Source organism: Choristoneura fumiferana, chromosome 22 (assembly GCF_025370935.1).
Source record: "Choristoneura fumiferana chromosome 22, NRCan_CFum_1, whole genome shotgun sequence".
NCBI lineage: Eukaryota > Metazoa > Arthropoda > Insecta > Lepidoptera > Tortricidae > Choristoneura > Choristoneura fumiferana.
This window is the reverse complement of record NC_133493.1, coordinates 3,195,352-3,216,253: the sequence shown is the minus strand read 5'-3', so window position 1 is coordinate 3,216,253 and position 20,902 is coordinate 3,195,352. Positions and strand designations below refer to the sequence as shown.

General features: G+C 39.8%; 2 protein-coding genes across 7 annotated transcripts in view; one reads left to right on the top strand and one right to left on the bottom strand.

Moving 5' to 3' along the window:
* mim (missing-in-metastasis) overlaps positions 1-20,902 on the bottom strand; it is a 300,696-nt gene that overhangs the window by 60,214 nt on the left and 219,580 nt on the right. For 4 of the 6 annotated variants that reach the window (XR_012452709.1, XM_074104999.1, XM_074105002.1 and 1 more), the window contains exons 7-15: positions 20,036-20,143; positions 19,179-19,329; positions 18,490-18,578; positions 17,901-17,990; positions 16,261-16,357; positions 12,345-12,437; positions 11,580-11,683; positions 11,107-11,218; positions 10,827-10,924 (exon numbers count right to left, since the gene is read on the bottom strand). Coding sequence is in view for 5 of the 6 variants with exons in the window: in XM_074104999.1 (XP_073961100.1) it covers positions 10,827-10,924; positions 11,107-11,218; positions 11,580-11,683; positions 12,345-12,437; positions 16,261-16,357; positions 17,901-17,990; positions 18,490-18,578; positions 19,179-19,329; positions 20,036-20,143 (942 nt within the window). In the remaining variant the exon portion in view is untranslated. The remainder of the gene's footprint in view (positions 1-10,826; positions 10,925-11,106; positions 11,219-11,579; positions 11,684-12,344; positions 12,438-16,260; positions 16,358-17,900; positions 17,991-18,489; positions 18,579-19,178; positions 19,330-20,035; positions 20,144-20,902) is intronic. The other 2 variants (XM_074105001.1, XM_074105003.1) reach the window with 2 other exon arrangements.
* LOC141440491 (uncharacterized) lies at positions 107-10,042 on the top strand. Its single transcript, XM_074105018.1, has 5 exons — positions 107-174; positions 2,187-2,222; positions 6,615-6,834; positions 7,322-7,461; positions 8,027-10,042. Exons 1-5 carry the CDS (start codon positions 149-151, stop codon positions 8,106-8,108), a joined length of 504 nt encoding a protein of 167 aa, XP_073961119.1. The 5' UTR covers positions 107-148; the 3' UTR covers positions 8,109-10,042.

Below are 20,902 nucleotides of genomic sequence, written 5' to 3'. Positions count from 1 at the left end.
AGATGAAGATTTTCTATTCTAAATAACATGGCGTTAAAAATGTTAAAAGATCAAGAAATCCGAGCGTAGTAGCCGATGCATTGAATACGATACGCGATATAACGAGCCGTGCGCGCGCGACGAATGCAGTTACGACCACCTCTCCACTATGACCGATCACGCTATTGCTTTCATGTGAGTAGCAAATTTTTATTTCTTGGAAGTGAATTCGATGAATTGATATAATACTTTAGTTCTAGCGCGACATGATTTATAAAACTAAGTTATAAAGTGGCTCAACTCGCGATTTTAAGTCAGGAAGGGTCTGACTAGTTTCAGCTTTTTGGGAAACCCTTTCTCAAGGGCGAATGCGATAAAGATGGTGTACGAAGCGCTACCCTCAAACGAAGAATTGAAATGATGAATTTGATCATTAAAGGACTGTGGCAGTGGCAGTCAATTAAGTATTTCATCATCATCTTGGCCAATATACGTCCCACTGCACTGGGATGTAGTTCGTAAAACTGGTTGGATATGGATCCCGTTCGAGTCTCAAAGGGCTAACAATTTCAGCTCATTTAGACTCCAAGTTCCTGCCAAGCACCAGCAGATGTTCCTGCGCTCCGACTTTTGGCCGGAGCGTGTGTTGTTGTTCCATCCTTTGCGACGCTTTGCGACGAAGGCAACGACCAAAAATCCCTAATTATTTTTTTACATTCATTTAATTTTTTTTTATTCGACTGGATGGCAAAGGAGCAAGTGGGTCTCCTGATGGTAAGAGATCAGATCACCACCGCCCATAAACATCTGCAACACCAGGGGTATTGCAGATGCGTTTCCAACCTAGAGGCCTAAGATGGGATACCTCAAGTGCCAGAAATTTCACCGGCTGTCTTACTCTCCACGCCGAAACACAACAGTGCAAGCACTGCTGCTTCACGGCAGGATAAGCGAGCAAGATGGTGGTAGCAATCCAGGCGGACCTTGCACAAGGTCCTACCACCTGCAAATTTTACAGCGCATTCAGTAATTTTTAGTGACAATTATTTTTTTAACTATCTTATAATGTGTCCCACTGCAGGGCAAAAGCCTCCCCTTTCTTATTCCACTCGTCTCCACTCTTGGCCAGCTCTTGCCAATCTGAGTGGAATCGATCTAAATCGTCCCGCCATTTCCTCCTAGGTCTGCCTCTGCACCGGTGCCCGACGCATGGAACCCAATCGGTGATTACTTTGACCCATCGATCCGGATCCATGCGGCAGACGTGTCCCGCTCAGTCTCATTTTAATTTGGCGGTCTTCATTCCCACATCGACAACTTGAGTTCCGGAGCGCAGATCCGTGTTTCTGATTCCATCAGATCTCCGAACACCTAGAATACTGCGCTCTATAGCTCGCTGGCAAATCTTGAGTCTGGACTTCTGAGCCTCAGTCAAAGACCAGGTCTGAGCGCCGTAGGTTAGGATGGGCAGGATACACATATCGACGAGCTTGCGTTTCAGGGTTAAAGGAAGACAAATAAAATAAAAAGGGTAAATAAAAATTTGGTTTTTAAAACCCCAGAATTTCCACGGGATCGGAATAAAATCTCGGAATTTCAACCACTGGGTTTCTCATGGAAATTGGCACGTTGTTTTTAATGCAACGTCAATGAAAAACAGGGTGTAATTTTTGGGAAGTCTGATGGGAACTTAGTAAACTCACGGAATTTCCATTCGATTTGCTACTAATATTATAAATACAAAAATTTGTGAGTGTGTGTTTGTTTCCCCTTCACGCTAAAATAAGTGGACATTAGGATGAAATTTGGTGTGTAGATAGCTAGATGTCTGGAATAACACATAGGCTACATTTTATTCCGATATTCCCACGAGATCGAAATAAAATCTCGAAATTTCACCCGCTGGATTAAAATCATAGAAATTGGCATGGTTTTTAATGCAACGTTAATGAGAACCAGGATGTATTTTTTTCGGAATTCCCATTGGAATATACTAAAATCCCGGAATTTCAATTCAACTACCATATCAAATGGATTGCGCGTGCGAAGCCACGGGTAATGTCTAGTATTTAATGTATATAAGACTATAATTGCTATTGTGAACGGTCCAGACAATGGACTAAGTATGTTTATTATAGCCAGCTAACTATTACATAGCGACATATTATTAAACACACTACTAAATGTTACATAATTGTTGTTTTCAGAGTAGCTGTAAACCTACTTCAAGTTACATGTGGATGGTAAGTTAAAATATTTCTACAATACAATACAATTACTCTTTATTGTACAACAGAAATAGTAAGACAAGACTCAAGGTTCTACAAGATTTTATTTAACTAAGAGTAAATTGTGTGTGAGAGAGAGAACATTTACTTACACATATTGGATACACAGAAAAACATATACCTAAGAGGGAAAGAATAAATAAATATACAACGCAAACTTAAATTTTGATTATATCCCACTATTATAAAAGAAAAAGTTTGTAAGTCTGTTTGTTGCTTCACGTCTAAACCATTGAACCGATTTAGATGAAATTCGGTATACAAATAGTTTGAGACCCGGAGAAGGACATAGGATAGTTTTTATCTCGGTAAACTGCATAGCTCCCGCGGGATAGCGATAAAAGGATTCTACGCGGACGGAGCCGCGAGTAACGGCTAGTTCGAATATAAAACATCATCAGGTACAAGTAATTCATACTGTAAATTCCGCTGAAACAGAAGTAAAAATTTAATTTAGTCTATTGCGATAACGCCGGCGAAACCAGATTTACAGCGTTTAAAATGATTTAAGAAACAACAACAACCGCAAGTTTTATTACGGAAATTCCATTTGCCGCATAGTTTCCTGGGGGATTTTGAACTAGTTTGCACTGGCTCATGCATACATGTTTATTTAACGTTTTGGCTCCACAGAAAACCAGCGTTACTGCACATAATGTGCGGCAACACATGCTGAGTGGAGACCCTTTTTGGTATCCTGCCGTGTCACCTAGTAACATAGTTTTAGTGCTAGTTCTAGTCTTAGTTTTAGGTGGTACATTTTTGGAGCCAAAATAAACTTTTCTTTCTTTCTTTCTTTTCTTTCTTTCACTTTCGAAGCCGTTGGAAATCTCGTCACGGATATTTTTTTTCTTTCCTTCTTGTTTATATAGAGCATATGCAAGCATTTTTTTTATTTGTTCAAATATATCTTCATTGTTTAACAAACCGAGTTGTAAAATATTTTTTTAAATATATTAAAAAAAACACGAAGATATGGACGTTTTAAATTCGGTATTTGACTATATGTGTATTATAAATTAAAACTTCACAATGCCTCTTATCGAATAGACAAACAATTTTTAAGCTACCTTTACAAATAACAAAGTTATAAAGGTTTGAAATTCAAGATTCGATAGAGAAAGAAGACATACTTGCATGTGACGTCACACGCAACTAGCGCCACACTTGCTGCATAGGGAAAAGCTTTTGGGAAAGAGACAGGTACTTACATAGATTTTTCAAAAAAATCATTATAAATCCAATTTTCAACCGATTTAAGTTTTCTCTTCGCAAACACTCAAAGTAAAACTCAAAGTCAAAATATCTTTATTCAATTTAGGCACTTATGAATGTCAAAAAAAATCTACCACCGGTTCGGAAAAACCTCTGTTGGGATGAATCCGGCAAGAAACTCGACGAGGTATATTTTTTTAAACAGATTTACAATATTATTAAATGATATCTATACATCACAAGTATACCTACAAGTATACCTTTCTGTATACCTATATTTTCACAATAATAATATATAAGACGAATTCAGGAGTTGTCAAATACCGTATTGTCAATATGACAGAGAGTTCCGTCATAGACTTTGACGTCATATGCTACGACGGCCAAAGAAAGAGAGAGAGATAGCATGCAGACTTCAATCGCTCATACTCGTATCTTGCTTATTCTGCAACAGATATTGATGGTTTTTTCGTCATTCGTTTTATTTTCCGGTTTTCTATTAAGTTAAATTATTTAAGAGAAAAATTGTGTTCCATGCATATTCCCTATTATCGTTTCATCATCATCCCAGCCTATATACAGTTGTGGTCATATAATTAAGAACGATTTTTTATAGAGAAGATTTTTTCAAACTGACAAGTGTTACTAACTGCATGTATATTTTTGTACTTCTCTCGGTATCGTAAAACTTTTCCGTACTAGCGGTAAATTCATTTATACATATAATTGGCTAAAAAATAAATATATAAACTTTATACATTACATCTAAACCTAGTATTACTACTTACTGGCTGGTCATATAATTAAGAACGCTGAATAGTTTATTTTTTATTCAAATTTATATAGAGAACGGACGGCCGCTTTGTGGTTTTAGTTTATTATTCGAATAATTTTGGCGCCATTTAAGGCGATTGCTTCATATAAAAACAATGGGGAAAAATAAAAGTTGTGATAAATCTACAAGAGAAGTAATACTAAAACTTTGCGACAAGAATTGGTCGTATAAACACATAGCCGATCATCTGCAATGTTCAAAAACTATGGTTCTCCACGCCATAAAGCATTTTGCCACGTATCAAACTACTTCAAATGTTCCGCGTGTACCTAGACAAAGAAAGTCATCTCGTCGAGATGATCGAAATATCGTTCGTTTGGCAAAACAAAATCCTTTTAAAGGGTCTAATACCGTCTAATGAGTTAAGAAAAAAATATTTTGGCGAAAACAACCCTTCAGCAATCTCGGCACGCATTATTCGAAGGCGTTTGGTAGAAGAAAAGTTGCACGGAAGGATAGCAAGGAAGGTGCCTATGTTGAAACGGTGTCATAGGCAAGCCCGGCTTGCATTTGCAAGAAGATATGAAAACTGCACAGTCAGACAGTGGAAAAACGTTCTTTTTTCTGACGAGACAAAAATAAATAGGGTATGTTCTGATGGCAAACGATATGTAAGATGGCCTTCAAATAAAGCATTCGACCCAAAGTACACAAAAGTGACTTTAAAGCATGGCAGGGGAAATGTAAAAATTTGGGGATGTTTTTCTGGACATGGTGTTGGACCTGTTAGGCTGATAGAAGGAAACATGGATCAATTTCAATACAAAAACATACTGGAAGAAACAATGTTACCATATGCTGAAGGCGTGCTTCCGGTTATTTGGACATTCCAGCATGACATTGATCCCAAGCATACTGCACGTACCGTTAAGGAATTCCTCACATCGCAATCAGTTTCTGTCTTAGATTGGCCAGCCAACAGCCCCGATCTTAACCCAATAGAGCATCTTTGGTGCGAAGTCAAGAAAAAGGTTTCATATCGACAGTGTGGCAATTTAAGAGAACTGTATGACGTATTCTTAGAAGAATGGAACTCTATCTCTCTTGCGAAATGTCAAAAATTGATAGATTCAATGCCTCGCCGGTGTAAGGCAGTAATAAAAAGCCGTGGACATGCTACTAACTATTAATTTTAGTTAAAATGTATTAAATTCCTTTTTTTTCTGTACAAACTTCACGTTAGTGTGATTTAGTTAATCTAAGTTTCAAATAAAAAAACTTTCGAGCAGTTCAATAAATCGTTCTTAATTATTTGTCCAGCTTCATTACTATTTTAATTTGTTACTAAAGAGAATAAAAACAAAATTTGTAAAAAAAATCAGCAATTTTATTATTTATTCTTAATCCCGTTTGCTCTATTCATGTGGCTATTTCATAACGTAACTAGTTACTTCTAAGAAGGAACCACGACTACACATGACATGATTTAGTTAAAAATAATCTGGAACTTCAAATCGTTCTTAATTACATGACCACCACTGTATGTCCCACTGCTGGGCACAGGCCTCCTCTCGAAATGAGAGGGCTTGGGCCGTAGTTCCCACGCGGGCCCAGTGCGGATTGGGAACTTCACACATACCAGTGAATTGCTTGGCAGGTTTGTGCAGGTTTCCTCACGATGTTTTCCTTCACCGTAAAGCTCGGGGTAAATTTCAAATGTAATTTCGCACATGAATTCCGAAAAACTCAGAGGTGCGAGCCGGGATTTGAACCCACGATCCTCTGCTTGAGAGGCCATAGGTCAAACCACTCGGCCACCACGGCTTATTATCGTTTGACCGATAATAATTGTAATACGTACACTATGCTTCGCTTCGTGGTTAAACAAAACTACATACGTACTGATGAATACGAAACTTCCTCCATTTTTGAAGTCGGTAAAAACATGGCTAAGCATTTCTCCAGTCAGTGGAAATTAAAAAATATCCCTTCGGCAGCATCCATTAACTACGTCAAGCGTTTGGAGGGGGAAGGAGGGAACCCAATCTCACTTGGGGGAGAGGGTGATCTCGGCTAATAACACTTTTTTTTTCGCAAAAAAACTGTGAAATTGTAAGAAAACTGGGTTTATGATTAAGTCAGGGATAACTCAGTGAGTGAGTGCGGGGGGCGCCACCGTCGTGAACGCACTCACTTATGAAAAAAACTCTTCCAAAAGATCGAAATTAGTCTGACCGTTCCTGACTTATAATCATGAGTTGAACAGTTATTTTTCTTTAAACGCTAATACTGACGTTTTAAATTTAATGCCCTTGAGAATATAAATTGTAATTCACCACCCTTTCTCTCCATTTCAGCCCCGAATTCTCCAAGCCCCCATCCAGTCCAGTCCCCGATGCTGGCGCCAGCAAAGCAGCGTACAAGTCCGGAGAAATCCTGGACATGCCGCCGCCAATCACGTTGGAGAGTGTGAAGACCAAACTGAGGGAGACGGGCATATTCGACAGCCAGGACCCCTCATTGAATGAGAGGGAGAAAAAAGAGTTAGGGAAGCTGTTCGACTCTATTGAGATCATGGTAAGATTCATCATCATCAGCCGGAAGACGTCAACTGCTGAACAAAGGCCTCCCCATTAGAACGCCACAATGAGCGAAAACTCGCCACTTGCATCCACCAGTCGCCCGCAACTCTCACGATGTCATCAGTCCAACTTTTGGGAGGCCTGCCAAGGCTTTATCTCTTGGTTCGTGGTCGCCACTCGAGGACTTTCCTCCCTCACCGGTTATTTGTTCTTCGAGCGATGTGGCCTGCCTTTGGGGACTTCTGTTTTTCGACGAATTTCCGTATTCCGAATTCCAAAGCAACCACTTAAAATTGCATATTCTTCGTTATTATGGTATGAAATTTGACGCCGGTGTCTTACATGCAAACGTTAATTAAATGTATTTGGGAATTTCCGTTCCAATTTAGTAAAATCCCGAAGTTTCAGTTCAACTGCTGTAGGTATCTAATGATTAACGCGTGCGAAGCCGCGGGTAAACTCTAGTATAATCTAAATTCCAGATGACGTCACGAACACGGCAGCCATCCAACGTGCAGAGCATGTTCGCTTCCCTGCGCCTCGTGGAGCGCGTGGTCAAGAAGCAGTTAAAAGAGGGCCAGGTCTCGGACAGTCTCGCCGACAAGTTCCATTGGGAGAAGCTGTGAGTACACGATGACTTAATAGGTGATTAAATCAGATTCAGATCAGAAAGTTTTTACAGAGGCCAAGTCAAAATCAATCTTATATCAACGTCATAAACTGTACCAATTTTTCTTTTTAATGTTACTGTTAGGTATTCACCTACCAAATACAACTTATTTTCACGTTACACGTGTCACATTTTATAAGATTCTCTACCCGAAGAGTGACAAATAAAACCCTATATATCGCAACACTGTCTGTCCTTTGGTCTGTCTGTCCGTCCCTCTATTGTTTGATGCAATACATACAGGCCACTGTACCTATCGCATTAAACAGTAGATGGACCGCTGAAATGTATGTATACCTATATAAATAAATTTCCGTTGCCGCTACAGGAAAAAAAAAGAAAAAATAACTGGATCCTAACCCACCAACATAAAACATCCCACACTGCATCCATTTTGTTTTGTAAGCGGGACTGTGTTAACTCTGGATTGACTGCATTGGCATTATATTTTGATTACCTACTTTACAAGTCGAACCAAACTTTTCTATAAGACTATTATTTCTCAATTTCTTTTCAGACCCTCGAGAGTGAAACGCGAGCTGCCCGAATATCGACTCGACAAAGACACCAACATGAGAATATTTAATGTTAGCTATTAGTTTTTTAACATTTATAATTAACATTTAAATCATATTTTCGTAAGAAAGTTTTCATATTATCCTACCAGATATCGGTGTCGGTGCCTTTCAAATTGTCGGATCCGATATATATTCTGTACATTTTATTTTTACTTGGGTCAATTACATTCTTCATCGCATCGGCGTACACACCGATATTGGATCAGATAAAGTGAAAACGGTACAATCGTGAAAAAATTGTTGGCACATACGCGTTATTGCCATCTTATTATATCCAAGGGAACGAGAGTAAAAATCTGTGTGGTGCTAATGATTGAAATCAAATTGTATACAACGATATCCCTCCTTTTCGCTCCAATATTATTCCCAAATGTTTAATTTGCTAAACTGTTTTATTTCCCAACTCTCAATTTACTCCGAAACCAAAAACTTTTTTCAGTGTATTTGCTTATGACTTTCTAAAACACTGTTGGCTCGGTTACATTTTTGTTTCATGAAAGTTCCGAAAAAAATATGCTTTTCAAGCAAATCGTGAATTAGGAAATGACAGTTTGGCAAATGAAACATTTGGGAATAATATTTCGCCGTAACGACAGAGAACCATATAAAACATACATGTGACAAGTCTGAGCTATCTTGCACGCGTCATTTCGGAGAATCAAGGACTTTGTAATCCTGTTCATTAAATTATAATTGCGAACTAAAACATAATTTACCTTCTCCAAACCGCAAACAAAAGGATAAAGCGAATGCATGGAAACAAAATGTGTTGCAACAATTTTTACGCACTAATTAACTTGCATACTTAATATAATCGCACTCCTATGTATATCAAGAGTCATCACCATCTTATCAGTTGTAGGACATTAGCTTGATTGATTGACACATTTGATTAGATGAATGTAAAAAAAGATATATATAAAATAATATTTATTACGTATCTGTAGATGTACATACAGGCTGTTCCGAAGTATTAAATCGTAAAATGTATTTTATGTCTTTTGACGACCGGATGGCCAAGTGGTTAGAAAACCTGACTACGAAGCTTGAGGTCCCGGGTTCGATTCCCGGGAGGGGCAGATATTTTTATGAATAATACGAATGTTTGTTCTCGAGTCTTGGATGTTTAGTTTAATATGTATTTAAGTATGTATTTATCTAAATAAGGGCATTTTTATTAAAACATGTACCTAGCAACGGTGTAAAGTTAAAAGTGGTCAGTTTTGTGACGAATTTCCCCTACAGTTAATATGGAATAAAACGTCACAAAACTGTCATTATTTAACTTTTCCTTAACTATGCCGATGCTAGGTAAATGTTTTAGTAAAAATGCCATAAGTATGTTTATCCGTTGCCTAGTATCCATAGTACAAGCTTTGCTTAGTTTGGGACTAGGTCAATTGGTGTCCATTGTCTCATGCTATTTATTTATTATTAAATCAGTCATTAATCTCTTCTCCGTTACAGTGGCGTTTAGAATGAGACTTTGTCCATACTCGAACCTTAAGCAACACGTTCTATTCATCTTTGTCCGGGGGGCAGAAACACGTTATATATTATATAAGCTAAGCTTTTATGTTTCAAATGTTTTAAACGGTAGCTTTAATATACACAACCCAAGACAGAATGTCTTGGCGCCTCAAGATTAGGAAAATCGACCCAACTTGAAGTGGGATGGAGCAAAGAGGGTTTGATAATACCATAATACCTAATCTTTCGAAGTGTACAGCCCTATATGTTGAAGGTTTTTCAATAGATGAGGTACTCATAAACTTAAAAATAGGGTGATATAATTTTTTTGCTGTCCGGCCCTTGGAAGTTGCAAGTCCCTGAATTCGTAGTGATTCAGAATCAGCGTGTTTACTTGTAAGCTGTTTTTGTATCGGCCCTTTACTTAATAATAACATGGTATAAATTATGTTTTTATTGTATATACATGAATTGTTATTACTGAGTCTTAGTTGTTTCATTCCTGCGAGCCATGCCACCAAAAACATTCGTGCATAGGAAAACCCAGCAACAAGTGAGTTGGAAATTCCGTTCCATAGTCTAACGTTCAACGTGGAAATGATTAGTTGGACAGAACGAATAACCAACGAAGAAGTTCTTACCATGGCCAAAGAAAAAAGAATGTCATTGGAGATCATAAATTGCCGAAGGGGAGGTATGATAGGACACTTGAAAAATACCACACGACAATTTCTTTCTTAACCTGCTGGAAGTAAAAGTATATCTCACCCGCGACCTTATGATAGCTACGTTTATGCAAGAAATGTGTATTCATACAGTTCCTCCACTTCCACACTGTAAGAACACACACAAATCACACAAACCCATTTATCACCACCACCACACTACACTGACGCGTATCGAACTCAACCAGAGCTCATCTTCAGAGTAACACAACCGTTCACCATAATACCAGATGTTAGACTAACAAACTAAAACAAACGTTTTAATTTGTCACTATAACTCCCCAAGAAAAATAAAAATTTTTTTAACCCCTGACGCAAAAAGAGGGATGTTATAAGTTTGACCGCTGTGTGTCTGTGTGTGGCACTGTAGCTCTTAAACGGGTCTTTACTCTGCTCTTTACTCTAACGCCGGCGGACAGACTATAAGGTACAATGTCATTAATGTCTAATTTTGACAAAATGACGCATCTTCGTGGATGACACTAGGTATAATGGTTAGTTAATCGGCCTCTACTCGTAAATGCTAAGGTGAAGCAAGTGTTACCTTCTCTTGCGGCGGCGCGTCGGGCGCGTGTTGGTGCGCGCGCGCCGCGGCCAGCGTCGCCAACTCAGACATATTCACGTACAGCGCTTGCGGCATCTCTGCAACAACAACAACTATTCAACGTCTGTGATTGGTTCATTTGCTAAAGGCAAGTCTATTTTCGTAAAACTAGGGAATCGACGGCCGTATCGCATCAGATAATCAATAAGATTTTCAATGACCTTTAGTAAGATGCGGGGGAGCGACGACGGCTTGCTTGGCTTGAAGTCTTGAGACTGACCTTTAGTAAGATGCGGAGGGAGCGACGACGGCTTGCTTGGCTTGAAGTCTTGCTGCGAAGTGTTGGCGTTGCCTTTGGCAGGCAGCGACGGGCGCTCCAGAGACGAGCAGCGCTAACAAACAAAAACATCGTTAATGATCATTGAAGATATGTATATCTATCTATCATCATCATCATCATGTCAGCCGAGACGTCCACTGCTGGACATAGGCCTCCCCAAGGCTCTCCACTCAGACCGGTCTTGTGCTTTCCGCATCCACCGCGATCCCGCGATCTTAACCAAGTCGTCGCTCCATCTTGTTGGAGGCCTACCGACAGCTCGTCTCCCGGTCCGCGGACGCCATTCGAGAACTTTCTGACCCCATCGGCCACTTCAGTTTCGCAATTCTTCGGGCTATGTCGGTAACCTAAGTTCTACTGCGGATATCACATAGATATATCTATAGTAGGTATTTTTGTATAAATAAACATACAGTGGGTAGCGGAGGTCTAGCGTAGATGCCTTCGCGGGTCGATCCGTCGGCGTCTCCAAAAGTCTGCGGCGTCAACGCCGGCCGCCCGTGCCCGCGCTCGTATGCTGAAACGATAAAATAAGTATCATAGGGACAATTGACACCAATTGACCTAGTTTCAAACTAAGCAAAGCTTGTACTATGGGTACTAGGCAACGGATAAACAAACTTATAAATAAAAACATAGTACATACTTAAATACCTATTAAGACCCGAGAAAAAACCTTCGTAATTGACACAATTATCGGACCCGACGGGATCGAACCCGGGACCTCCAGCTTCATTGTCAGGTTCTGTAACCACATGGGTATACATTAACGTAACAACGATTCTGGACGTTTTTGACGCCTCCTACCCTTATAATGAGCACGTAAAAAAATCTCGGACCTCTTCCCCTCCTAACGTAAGATTTTATCTGGTTTTAGAGAAGGGTCCATTACATCAAAACTTACAATTTGTAATGAAGTTATTTCACCAACCAACGTGTGACAAATTGAATGTTTTACAAATTCGTTAACTAAATTAAATCTACAACCTCCTCGTGTAGCTTACTTCATATTAGCTTAGATGCAGTGACACGGTGTGAAGTGAACAAGGGGGGAATATTTCGTTGGGCAACCCGGAGTGATTAGAGGTGTAAATTAGGTGTTTCTTCAGACGCTCTCGCTGTTAGTATCTATACACGCTAGTGACGCTGCGATCGTGCCTGCTGCAGTCTCGACTCACCCGCAGATATAGTGTGTGGCCGGCCCCCCATGATGGCCGAAGCTGCGCGCTCAAACTGCGCAGTGTCCTTTAGGTCAGGCCATGTCGCTGATGCTGAAACAGACATCGGAACTCGTGAGAGTGCCCCTTCACTCAATGGAGATTGCGATATCATTCAGATAATATGTCTTTGGTTTGTTGCTATTTTGGTCAGATTCGTAAATTGTCAGATTATTTATTTAGCCGTATGGGTTTCATATTGGACCTCCAGGTTTGCTTTCATCATGTCATTTAAATGCAACAAGACTAACAAAGGTTTTAACCATCGACATCTATGTACCTATAGACTACTATAGACTGCATGTTTCTTACATTAAAACGGCGCACAAAATTGGTTCACAGCGCGGATTTGTGAACCTTTCACTGTAGTTCGTTAACATCCGTGACAGGGGTTGGGTCAAAGCAATATTGATGATTGATGCGCCACTCGTTTTGTTCCAAATAGCCAGTCTAGTGCCGTAAGGTACATAGATGTCAATGGTTTTAACGAAAAAATAGTCCAATGGAAAATTCATTTGTCGAATAAATGACCTTATTGGCAAATCTGCAGAGCTTCAGACTTAAAACATATCCTACGGATATGATGATATCCCTGAATATTGCGCAGGTATCCTCCAGTAGCCCTTACCTACTACTTAGTACTAGACTAGGTAGTTACTATGAAGTGTGTTGCACATAAGAGTTTAGGAAAAGCCGAAATCCTACTTATTTATACTTTACCTCATTGTTTTCCTTCCTGAACGTACTATTACGCAATATAAAATACACCTAATATTACCAATTTACTTAACATTAATTTATTGATAACGCACGAGGCGAGGCAAACGTTTGGTTGGCAACCCGTTCCTCATGTCATCAAAACTAAGCTCGGTAAGAACCTCCACCGTTTGGTGCTTATATTGTGCCACAGGGCGGCCATGCCGTACAAAATACGCGTTCTTGAATCTACATAGGCACGACGACGTCTGTACACGCGTCAATGTGTGCGTAAGATACATAGGGCTGACTATCGCAAAACCCTAACAAGTGCTACCAATGACTTTTAAAGGAACTTGTATGTAGGTACCTATGGCTTAGATAGTGCAAATAAATGTAATCTTTAATCTTACCTATTTATTTAAACCTACTTAAAATGTGTCTGCCTGTGTATTTATGCATTACTAGCTTTTGCCCGCGGCTTCGCTCGCGTAAAATTTGGAGTAACATACATTTACTTTCTGCGATCCATGTTTCGTGTTTTGATTAATTTTTCGGAGGATTACATGGAAATAAAAATACAGACAGATTTTCTTTTAGACAGTGGTGTAAATTTTGTAATACAAAAATCAACCTATACATACGTATGTCATTGATTATGATTAATCTTACCAACTTTTAAACCCTGCTTCACTGATTCAGCGTTGGAATTTTAGAAAACGTTAAAGTACTACGCATTTCTTTTGCCCGCGACTTCATACACGATACCTATAGGATTATATCCCGAGAAATTGTAAAGTTCCCACGGGACATGAATTACTGTTATGATCTATTTTAAAATTCTTAATTGTCGATTAGAGAAACATTGTAGCTTTCTACGAGTATTAATGAAATAATTTTGAAAATCTGCCTCAAAATTTAAACTTATTTTTATTCTGCGGAAAGTTTGCATTTTTTTTAAAGTAGGTACTTTAATGTCAATCAAGGATAGTGAATCTTTCTATTGATAAAAGATTTTTTTAAATCAGCTCAGTAGTTTCAGAGATTACCCCCAACAAACAAAGAAACAAACAAAGATGAGATATTTTCCTATTCCATGAGATTTTCTAAAAATCTTTCCCTAGTGCACCTCTGTATTACATTAGGTCCATCTATGCCAAATTTCACACCGTAGCATGCTGAACGGTTGTGTTGCTCTGAAGATGAGCTCTGGTTGAGTTCGAAACGCGTCAGTGTAAAGTGGTGGTGGTGATAGATGGATTTGTGTGATTTGTTTGTGTTCTTACAGTGTGGAAGTGGAGGAACTGTATGAACACACATTGCATGGGCACAAAAGTAGCTATCATAAAGGTCGCGGGTGATTGCTCAGTAATTGTGTCAACTCGTTGAACGTATATGTAAAATTTCGTATCAATGCTATCAGCCTTTGAGGAGTTCCGTCATCAGCAGACGACCCTGGCTGCAGCATCAGGCGGTGTATATCATTTAAACGCATTGTCATTGAAATTTAACAATCATGTAAAGTCTTTTGCGTGTGCCATCAACTTTTGAGGAGTTCCCTTCTACGGAGACGATCCTCGCCAGGATGAGCAGGATGACACTGCTAAATAATCGTTACCAGATTTACATCAGTTTGCCTAATCTCCAGTCCCCAGTTTTATTGGTTTAGCTTATGTTTTTTCTGATTCAGTTGGTATATAAAATCCTCTTTATTCGTTTTATCCCGTGGGATATTCGGAAAATCTTTGAGACATTTTTTACCTATATTAGTATTATCTACCTGCGTGCCAAATTTGAAGTCTCTAATATTTATAATTACGGAGTTAGGGCCACTTTGAAGCGAAAATATAAATCCCATTTTATTCCCTATCCCGTGGGAATTTTGATAAATCCTGAAAATTGTTTTTAACTGTTAGTATTACCTACTTGCTCGCCAAATTTGAAGTCTCTAATACTTAAGTTACGGAAAAAGGGTCATTAATTGAAAGTGAAAATACAAATCCCATTTATTCACTATCCCGTGGGAATTTAGTAAAATCCTGAAAACCAATTTTAGCTGTTAGTATTACCTACTTGCATGCTAAATTTGAAGTTTCTAATAATTATAATTACGCAAATAGGGCCATTTTGAAGTGAAAATATAAATCCCATTTTATTCCCATCCCGTAGGAATTTTGATAAATCCTGAAAACAGTTTTTAGCTGTTAGTATGTCCTACTTGTTTGCCAAATTTGAAGTCTCTAATAATTATAATTACGGAAATAAGGTCATTAATTAAAAGTGAAAATACAAATCCCATTTATTCACTATCCCGTGGGAATTTCGGAAAATCCTGAAAAGTATTTTTAGCTGTTAGTATTACCTACTTGCATGCCAAATTTGAAGTTTCTAATAATTATAGTTACGGAAATAGGGCCATTTCGAAGTGAAAATATAAATCCCATTTATTCCCTATCCCGTGGGAATTTCGAAAAATCCTTTCTTAGTGCGCGTCTACACCTATTAAGGAACATATATTCCAAATTTCAAGTTTCTACGCCCAGCGGTTTGGGCTGTGCGTTGATCTATAAGTCAGTCAGTCAGTCAGTCAGTCAGTTTCTTCTTTTATATATATAGATTATTTTAAACTACAATAGATATACGACTACAAACTTAAACGAATTATACGGTAGGTAGTTATTTCATGTATTAATCGCGATAATTTCAGGAATCATTATTTATTTAGAAAAAGTAAGTAGGTATGGTACCGTTACCATTTCGCAAAATTATTGCTCCCGAACTTAGTGCCGTGCGGCCGACATACATCGCGTCGCGCACCCGACTGCTTTCCTGCGGTTTTCCTGCAATCTGCGCTTGAGGGGTGGGGTAACTCGAACCGGTGCGGGGCGGAGAGTGGCCATTCTGTACGTTAGTACTATAATATATTCTGTGATTGTGCAGTCACCAGCACCAATATCAGAAACAACATAGCGTGCATAAATATCTGATACGACTCTATTACTAGACGTAGGACGTGTCAGATATTTTTGTTCGCTCCGCTGTGGCAGATAACTGTAGTACCTACTTAAAGAACCCCTAATCAAAAAAGAAAATTATAAATCCACTGGTTTCATTCGGCGGCGCCTGTCATAAAAAAAAATGTGTAAATGGTGAATTAATGACCCATTTAGGTGATACGTACCAGTGTTTCCTACAGGCTCGCGCCCATCGTCAGTATCGGCGATCGCGCTTTTCGCTGGCGTCGTGCATTCGCTGCTCACGCTCTGATTGTCTGAACCCTGTATAAACAGCGACATGTCGTAACACGTTAACAACAACAATATATATAAGAGTTCCATACATTTCGAGAACTTCGCCCGGTGAAGTGTGGTAATGGAATTTCTTGGCCGACTATACATTCCGGGTCAACGATAACAGGGATTATACATACATACATAAAATCACGCCTCTTTCCCAACGGGGTAGGCAGAGACTACGTCCTTCCACTTGCTACGATTCTGGCAGACAACTCTCGCTTCCTCTACGTTCATCAATCTTTTCATGCATGCACGTCGGTTTAGAGTACTCCTGACCCGACCTTTCTTTAGAACGTTCCCGATTTGATCGTGGTACGTTCGTCTAGGCCTTCCTCTCCCAACGTCCCCATTCACGCTCGTCTTATAGATCTGCTTAGTCAATCTGTTTTCATTCATTCTCTCAACATGCCCAAACCATTCAAGCATCCCTTTCTCAATCCGTGTGACTATACCTTCATTTACACAGCGTTCCCTTATCGCACTATTTCTAATTGGACAGGGATTATATTATTTGCTTAATTGACATTAACCGCACCCCACACAAAATATACCACAAAAGTTTAGTTCAGACTGGACTCCGAACCCAGATCCTTGTTAATATTGAGTGACGCGTGCTAACCAATTACAGGTCGATAATACAGGCTTGCAGGAATGAGTTGAATGAGTGAATGATTATGTCTATGAGTGCATCACAAAATTATTGAATAAAGATTGAGTACCTGGGCGACATAAAACTCAGTAGCCAGCGTTTTCCCAGAGATAAGACCAAGCTAGACCGATTTTTCATCCCGGAAAACCCCTACATGCCAAATTTCATCGAAATCGTTGGAGCCGTTTCCGAGATCCCCGATATATATATATATATACAAGAATTGCTCGTTTAAAGGTATTAGATAGATACAATAAGTGATGTAAGTAATTTATTATTTATTTATCGCGTTTTAAGAAGTACCTAAACTTATTTAGGTACCAAAATACAGGGAAGCTCCTGTGTAAGGTGTCCGAAAAAATGTCCGAAGAAAAAAAAAAAAAACCTCTGGTAAGCTGTAAAAGCCGTCTGAGGCTAACAGCAACAGTCCGTCCGAAAATCCTGTGTAAGAACGGCACGCACAAATTGATAAGTTACATTACTTTCGTTCAATTCATTCGTGCCAGCTCTTGTTAATCGATCTAAGTATACACCGTAACATTACCGTACGTGTTCTAGAATAAATGCACATTGAATGTTGACGTGCATTCAAATAACTTTGCGAGCGCCTTTGTAACGCCCCGAACTCCACCACGCGCGACCGGCGTCGCAGCGAGCGTTCCCTCTGTTCATTACCAGTGTTAATAGATAAAAAAATAAAATCGGCTGCACCGGACGGGATTCGTACCGGCATCTATTGGCTATACCTACGCGCCAAAGTGTCCAACCAATGAGATTAGACTACCGGGACTGCCGACCAACCTTCCGAAAATCTTGATCGCGCGTAAACAGGTCTGAAGTTAAAGGGGTTAAAAAAAAAACATAAGAAGCAATTACATTTTCAGCGTAGAGCGAGCGACGTAGCAACGCGTCCTGGGAACGGAACCCCGAGTCCGAGCTCGCCACGCTCGTCAGTCGCGACGCTGACTACAGGCAAAACAAGAAAAAAACAACATAAACAACAGTAGCAACAAAACAAAAGTAAACATAAATGCAAAAGTAAATTAAAAACAAAAATAAGATTGGATTAAAAATACCGTGTAACTCCGGTATAATTAATCAATAAAACAAATCGGACATAAGGGATTAATATCCTCCCCTGCAAATAGATATGTGAGTGAGTTGTCTATTATTTTATTAATAACATTAGAGATATTACTGATAAAACAGATAGTCTTCCGAACAGAGGTCCTATTTCCAACCAATGTGCACAAATATTAATCGTAAACGGTGATTATTACGTACACAACCTATATAAATAGCTCGGTTATTTATTGGACAGATCATAATACACAGTATTTTCAAAGGGTATTTAGAAAGAAAGGGTCGGATGCTTCCAAAGTTCAAATGTATTTTACAGCGCTTCATTGTAATAATTAGCTCTCTGGCTATTGCTCAGTGATCGTTGGTATGGTCGGCAACGTACCTGTAAGCTGTTGGTGTCGGCGGGCGCCGGGATGGTTCCGGCGGAGGAAGCGTTCGATATCGGCGTGGAACAGCTCACGGTGGACCCTGCTGCCGACAACGCACGGCATTATGGAACAGTCAGAATGAGAGCGTTTTTATATTATACCACCTAATATTGATATCGGACTCCAACGCTTCGTTGTTGGAGGTAAAAAGTATCGGGTCCGATAACTGATACATAACGTCTTAATAAAATTCTCTTTGTTCCGATATCGTATCGGCGTTTGACACTGATATTTGATCGGACAACGTAAAAATGCTCTCGGGGTAGTAATTACAAATAATTATTAATTTATTACCTACACCTAATTCATTATATATTATATAATAGGTACCTACATGGACAAAGGGTGCGTTTCAACAGTACATCTAATACCTAGTAGCACACTTGGAAAAAAATCCGATGACTTCCTACAAGAAGTACAAACGCGTGTTAAAATGAATGACAAATGTCAACTGCTTCTCTTGTAATTTTGCGAGCAGGTTCGATAATGAACTGTAAATAAAAGCAATCTTCTGGACGCTTTTCGGTTGAAGTGGCTGTTGCTGACTTTGCTTCTACATATATGACTCATTTAATCATTCATTTAATTCATTATCCTTTTATGCAATCAGTTCTTCATGTTGGACTTCATGTAGGACACATACCGTGGGGGTCGGAGCACTGGCTGTTGTAAGAGCAGATGGAGGTGAGCGAGGACTTGCGGCTGCCGAGCCGCGACGCCGACGCCGACGGCGAGTGCGGCGCCGACCCGCACTCCGCCCAGCCGCTGTAGCACGACTTCACGTCGCAGATCACCTGCAAAGCGACACCATCATCAGCTTGTACCACTCCACTACTGGGCTAATACCCATGTTCGACTATAAGCGGAGCGGACACTGTACGGATTCAGTTTGAAGTAGAAATATCGGCTGCATACTCGTAGAACAACTTCCACAGAACCTTTATGAAGTTGATCGATGTAAGTTAAACTGAGTCTGCTCCACTCGCGGTAAAAGATAACTATCAGGCCACTCCCACCACTCTACACCACTGAGCTTAATCTTCAGCTCTCCTCTTCCAATCCTTGCCCGCTGCAATTCCAAGCGTACCAACTTGTAGCTATAACAAGGCGCCTTACACTACGCTTGCTGTCACGCTGTCACCACTCGACAGCCAGTTTGCCCCAGACGCCATGAGTTCTGGGTCATATGACCTGGCCACTGCTATTTCAGCTAGCTGACGGGTTGAGCTATATCGATGACTTTGGTTGACTGATTCGTTCTCGAAAACAAAATTCGAGCATAACTCTCCCCTAGTCCGCTGAACAAAAACACTTTCCAATGCAAATTGGAATGTAGGAGTCGTGATATGATTGTTTCGACAGGATGGCACCATCACGCCTCTATTCGACCGCTCGGTCAACTTCAAACTCGTTCTCTTTACGGCTTCCCGACGTAACAGTACTTAAATGATTTTTCTTTCAGGTCTAAATCGGGCTTAGATGGCTAAAGCTAAATGTTACCTGCAAGCTGGCCGCCGGCAGCGTCCGCGGCTCCGTAATGTGACGCAGCAGCTGGTCGCTGCCCTCCTGCAAATGCCCCACCTCCGCTAGCATTGCCACTTCACTCTCCTGCAACATAATCGGCCGTGCATCAATATCGATTTGCTCCATCGTACAGGGGCCGTTCAAGTATTACGTACCTAAAGCACTCGGTTGTTTTTTTATCAGATAATCTATGCGCTTGCCGCTGCACTCACCGCGTAACGGCGTAAGTCAATGTTTGGTAATAAGATTATCTGATGCAAAATTGATGTGCGTCAAACGCATTGCGTTTAACGCAGCGTTTATTGCATAAAACGACCGAGCACTTAACGCAATACAAGGTAACGCGCCGTAACGTTTTTCTGTACCCCATCCGTTACGTAACACCCACTGAATTATTTTGTTCGGAAGTTTGGAATTACTTTGTTTGTGACACAAAACTGTGTGTTTTAATAGTTTGATTGTATAATCTTCGGACAAATTATACCAATTGACCTAGTCCCAAACTAAGCAAAGCTTGCACTATATAATAGAGAAATATATACTTAAATACATACAAACATCCAAGACTCAAGTACAAACATTCCTATTCATCATACAAATATTTGCCCGTCACGGGGATCGAAACCGCAACCGCTGGCTTCGTAGCCATATTATTTGTGATGCGTAACTTGTAAACAAACTATTGAATAAATCTCTTTTTCACTTCTAATGCTCGTAAAGTTCATGTTTATGCTGTATCTAGGCGACATAAAATTACTTTTTATGTTCTAGTGCATAAAATGAAATCTTCGTCTAAGACCACCTTAAGACCAAGGTAATCAGGTGTCAACAGCCACAAACAAA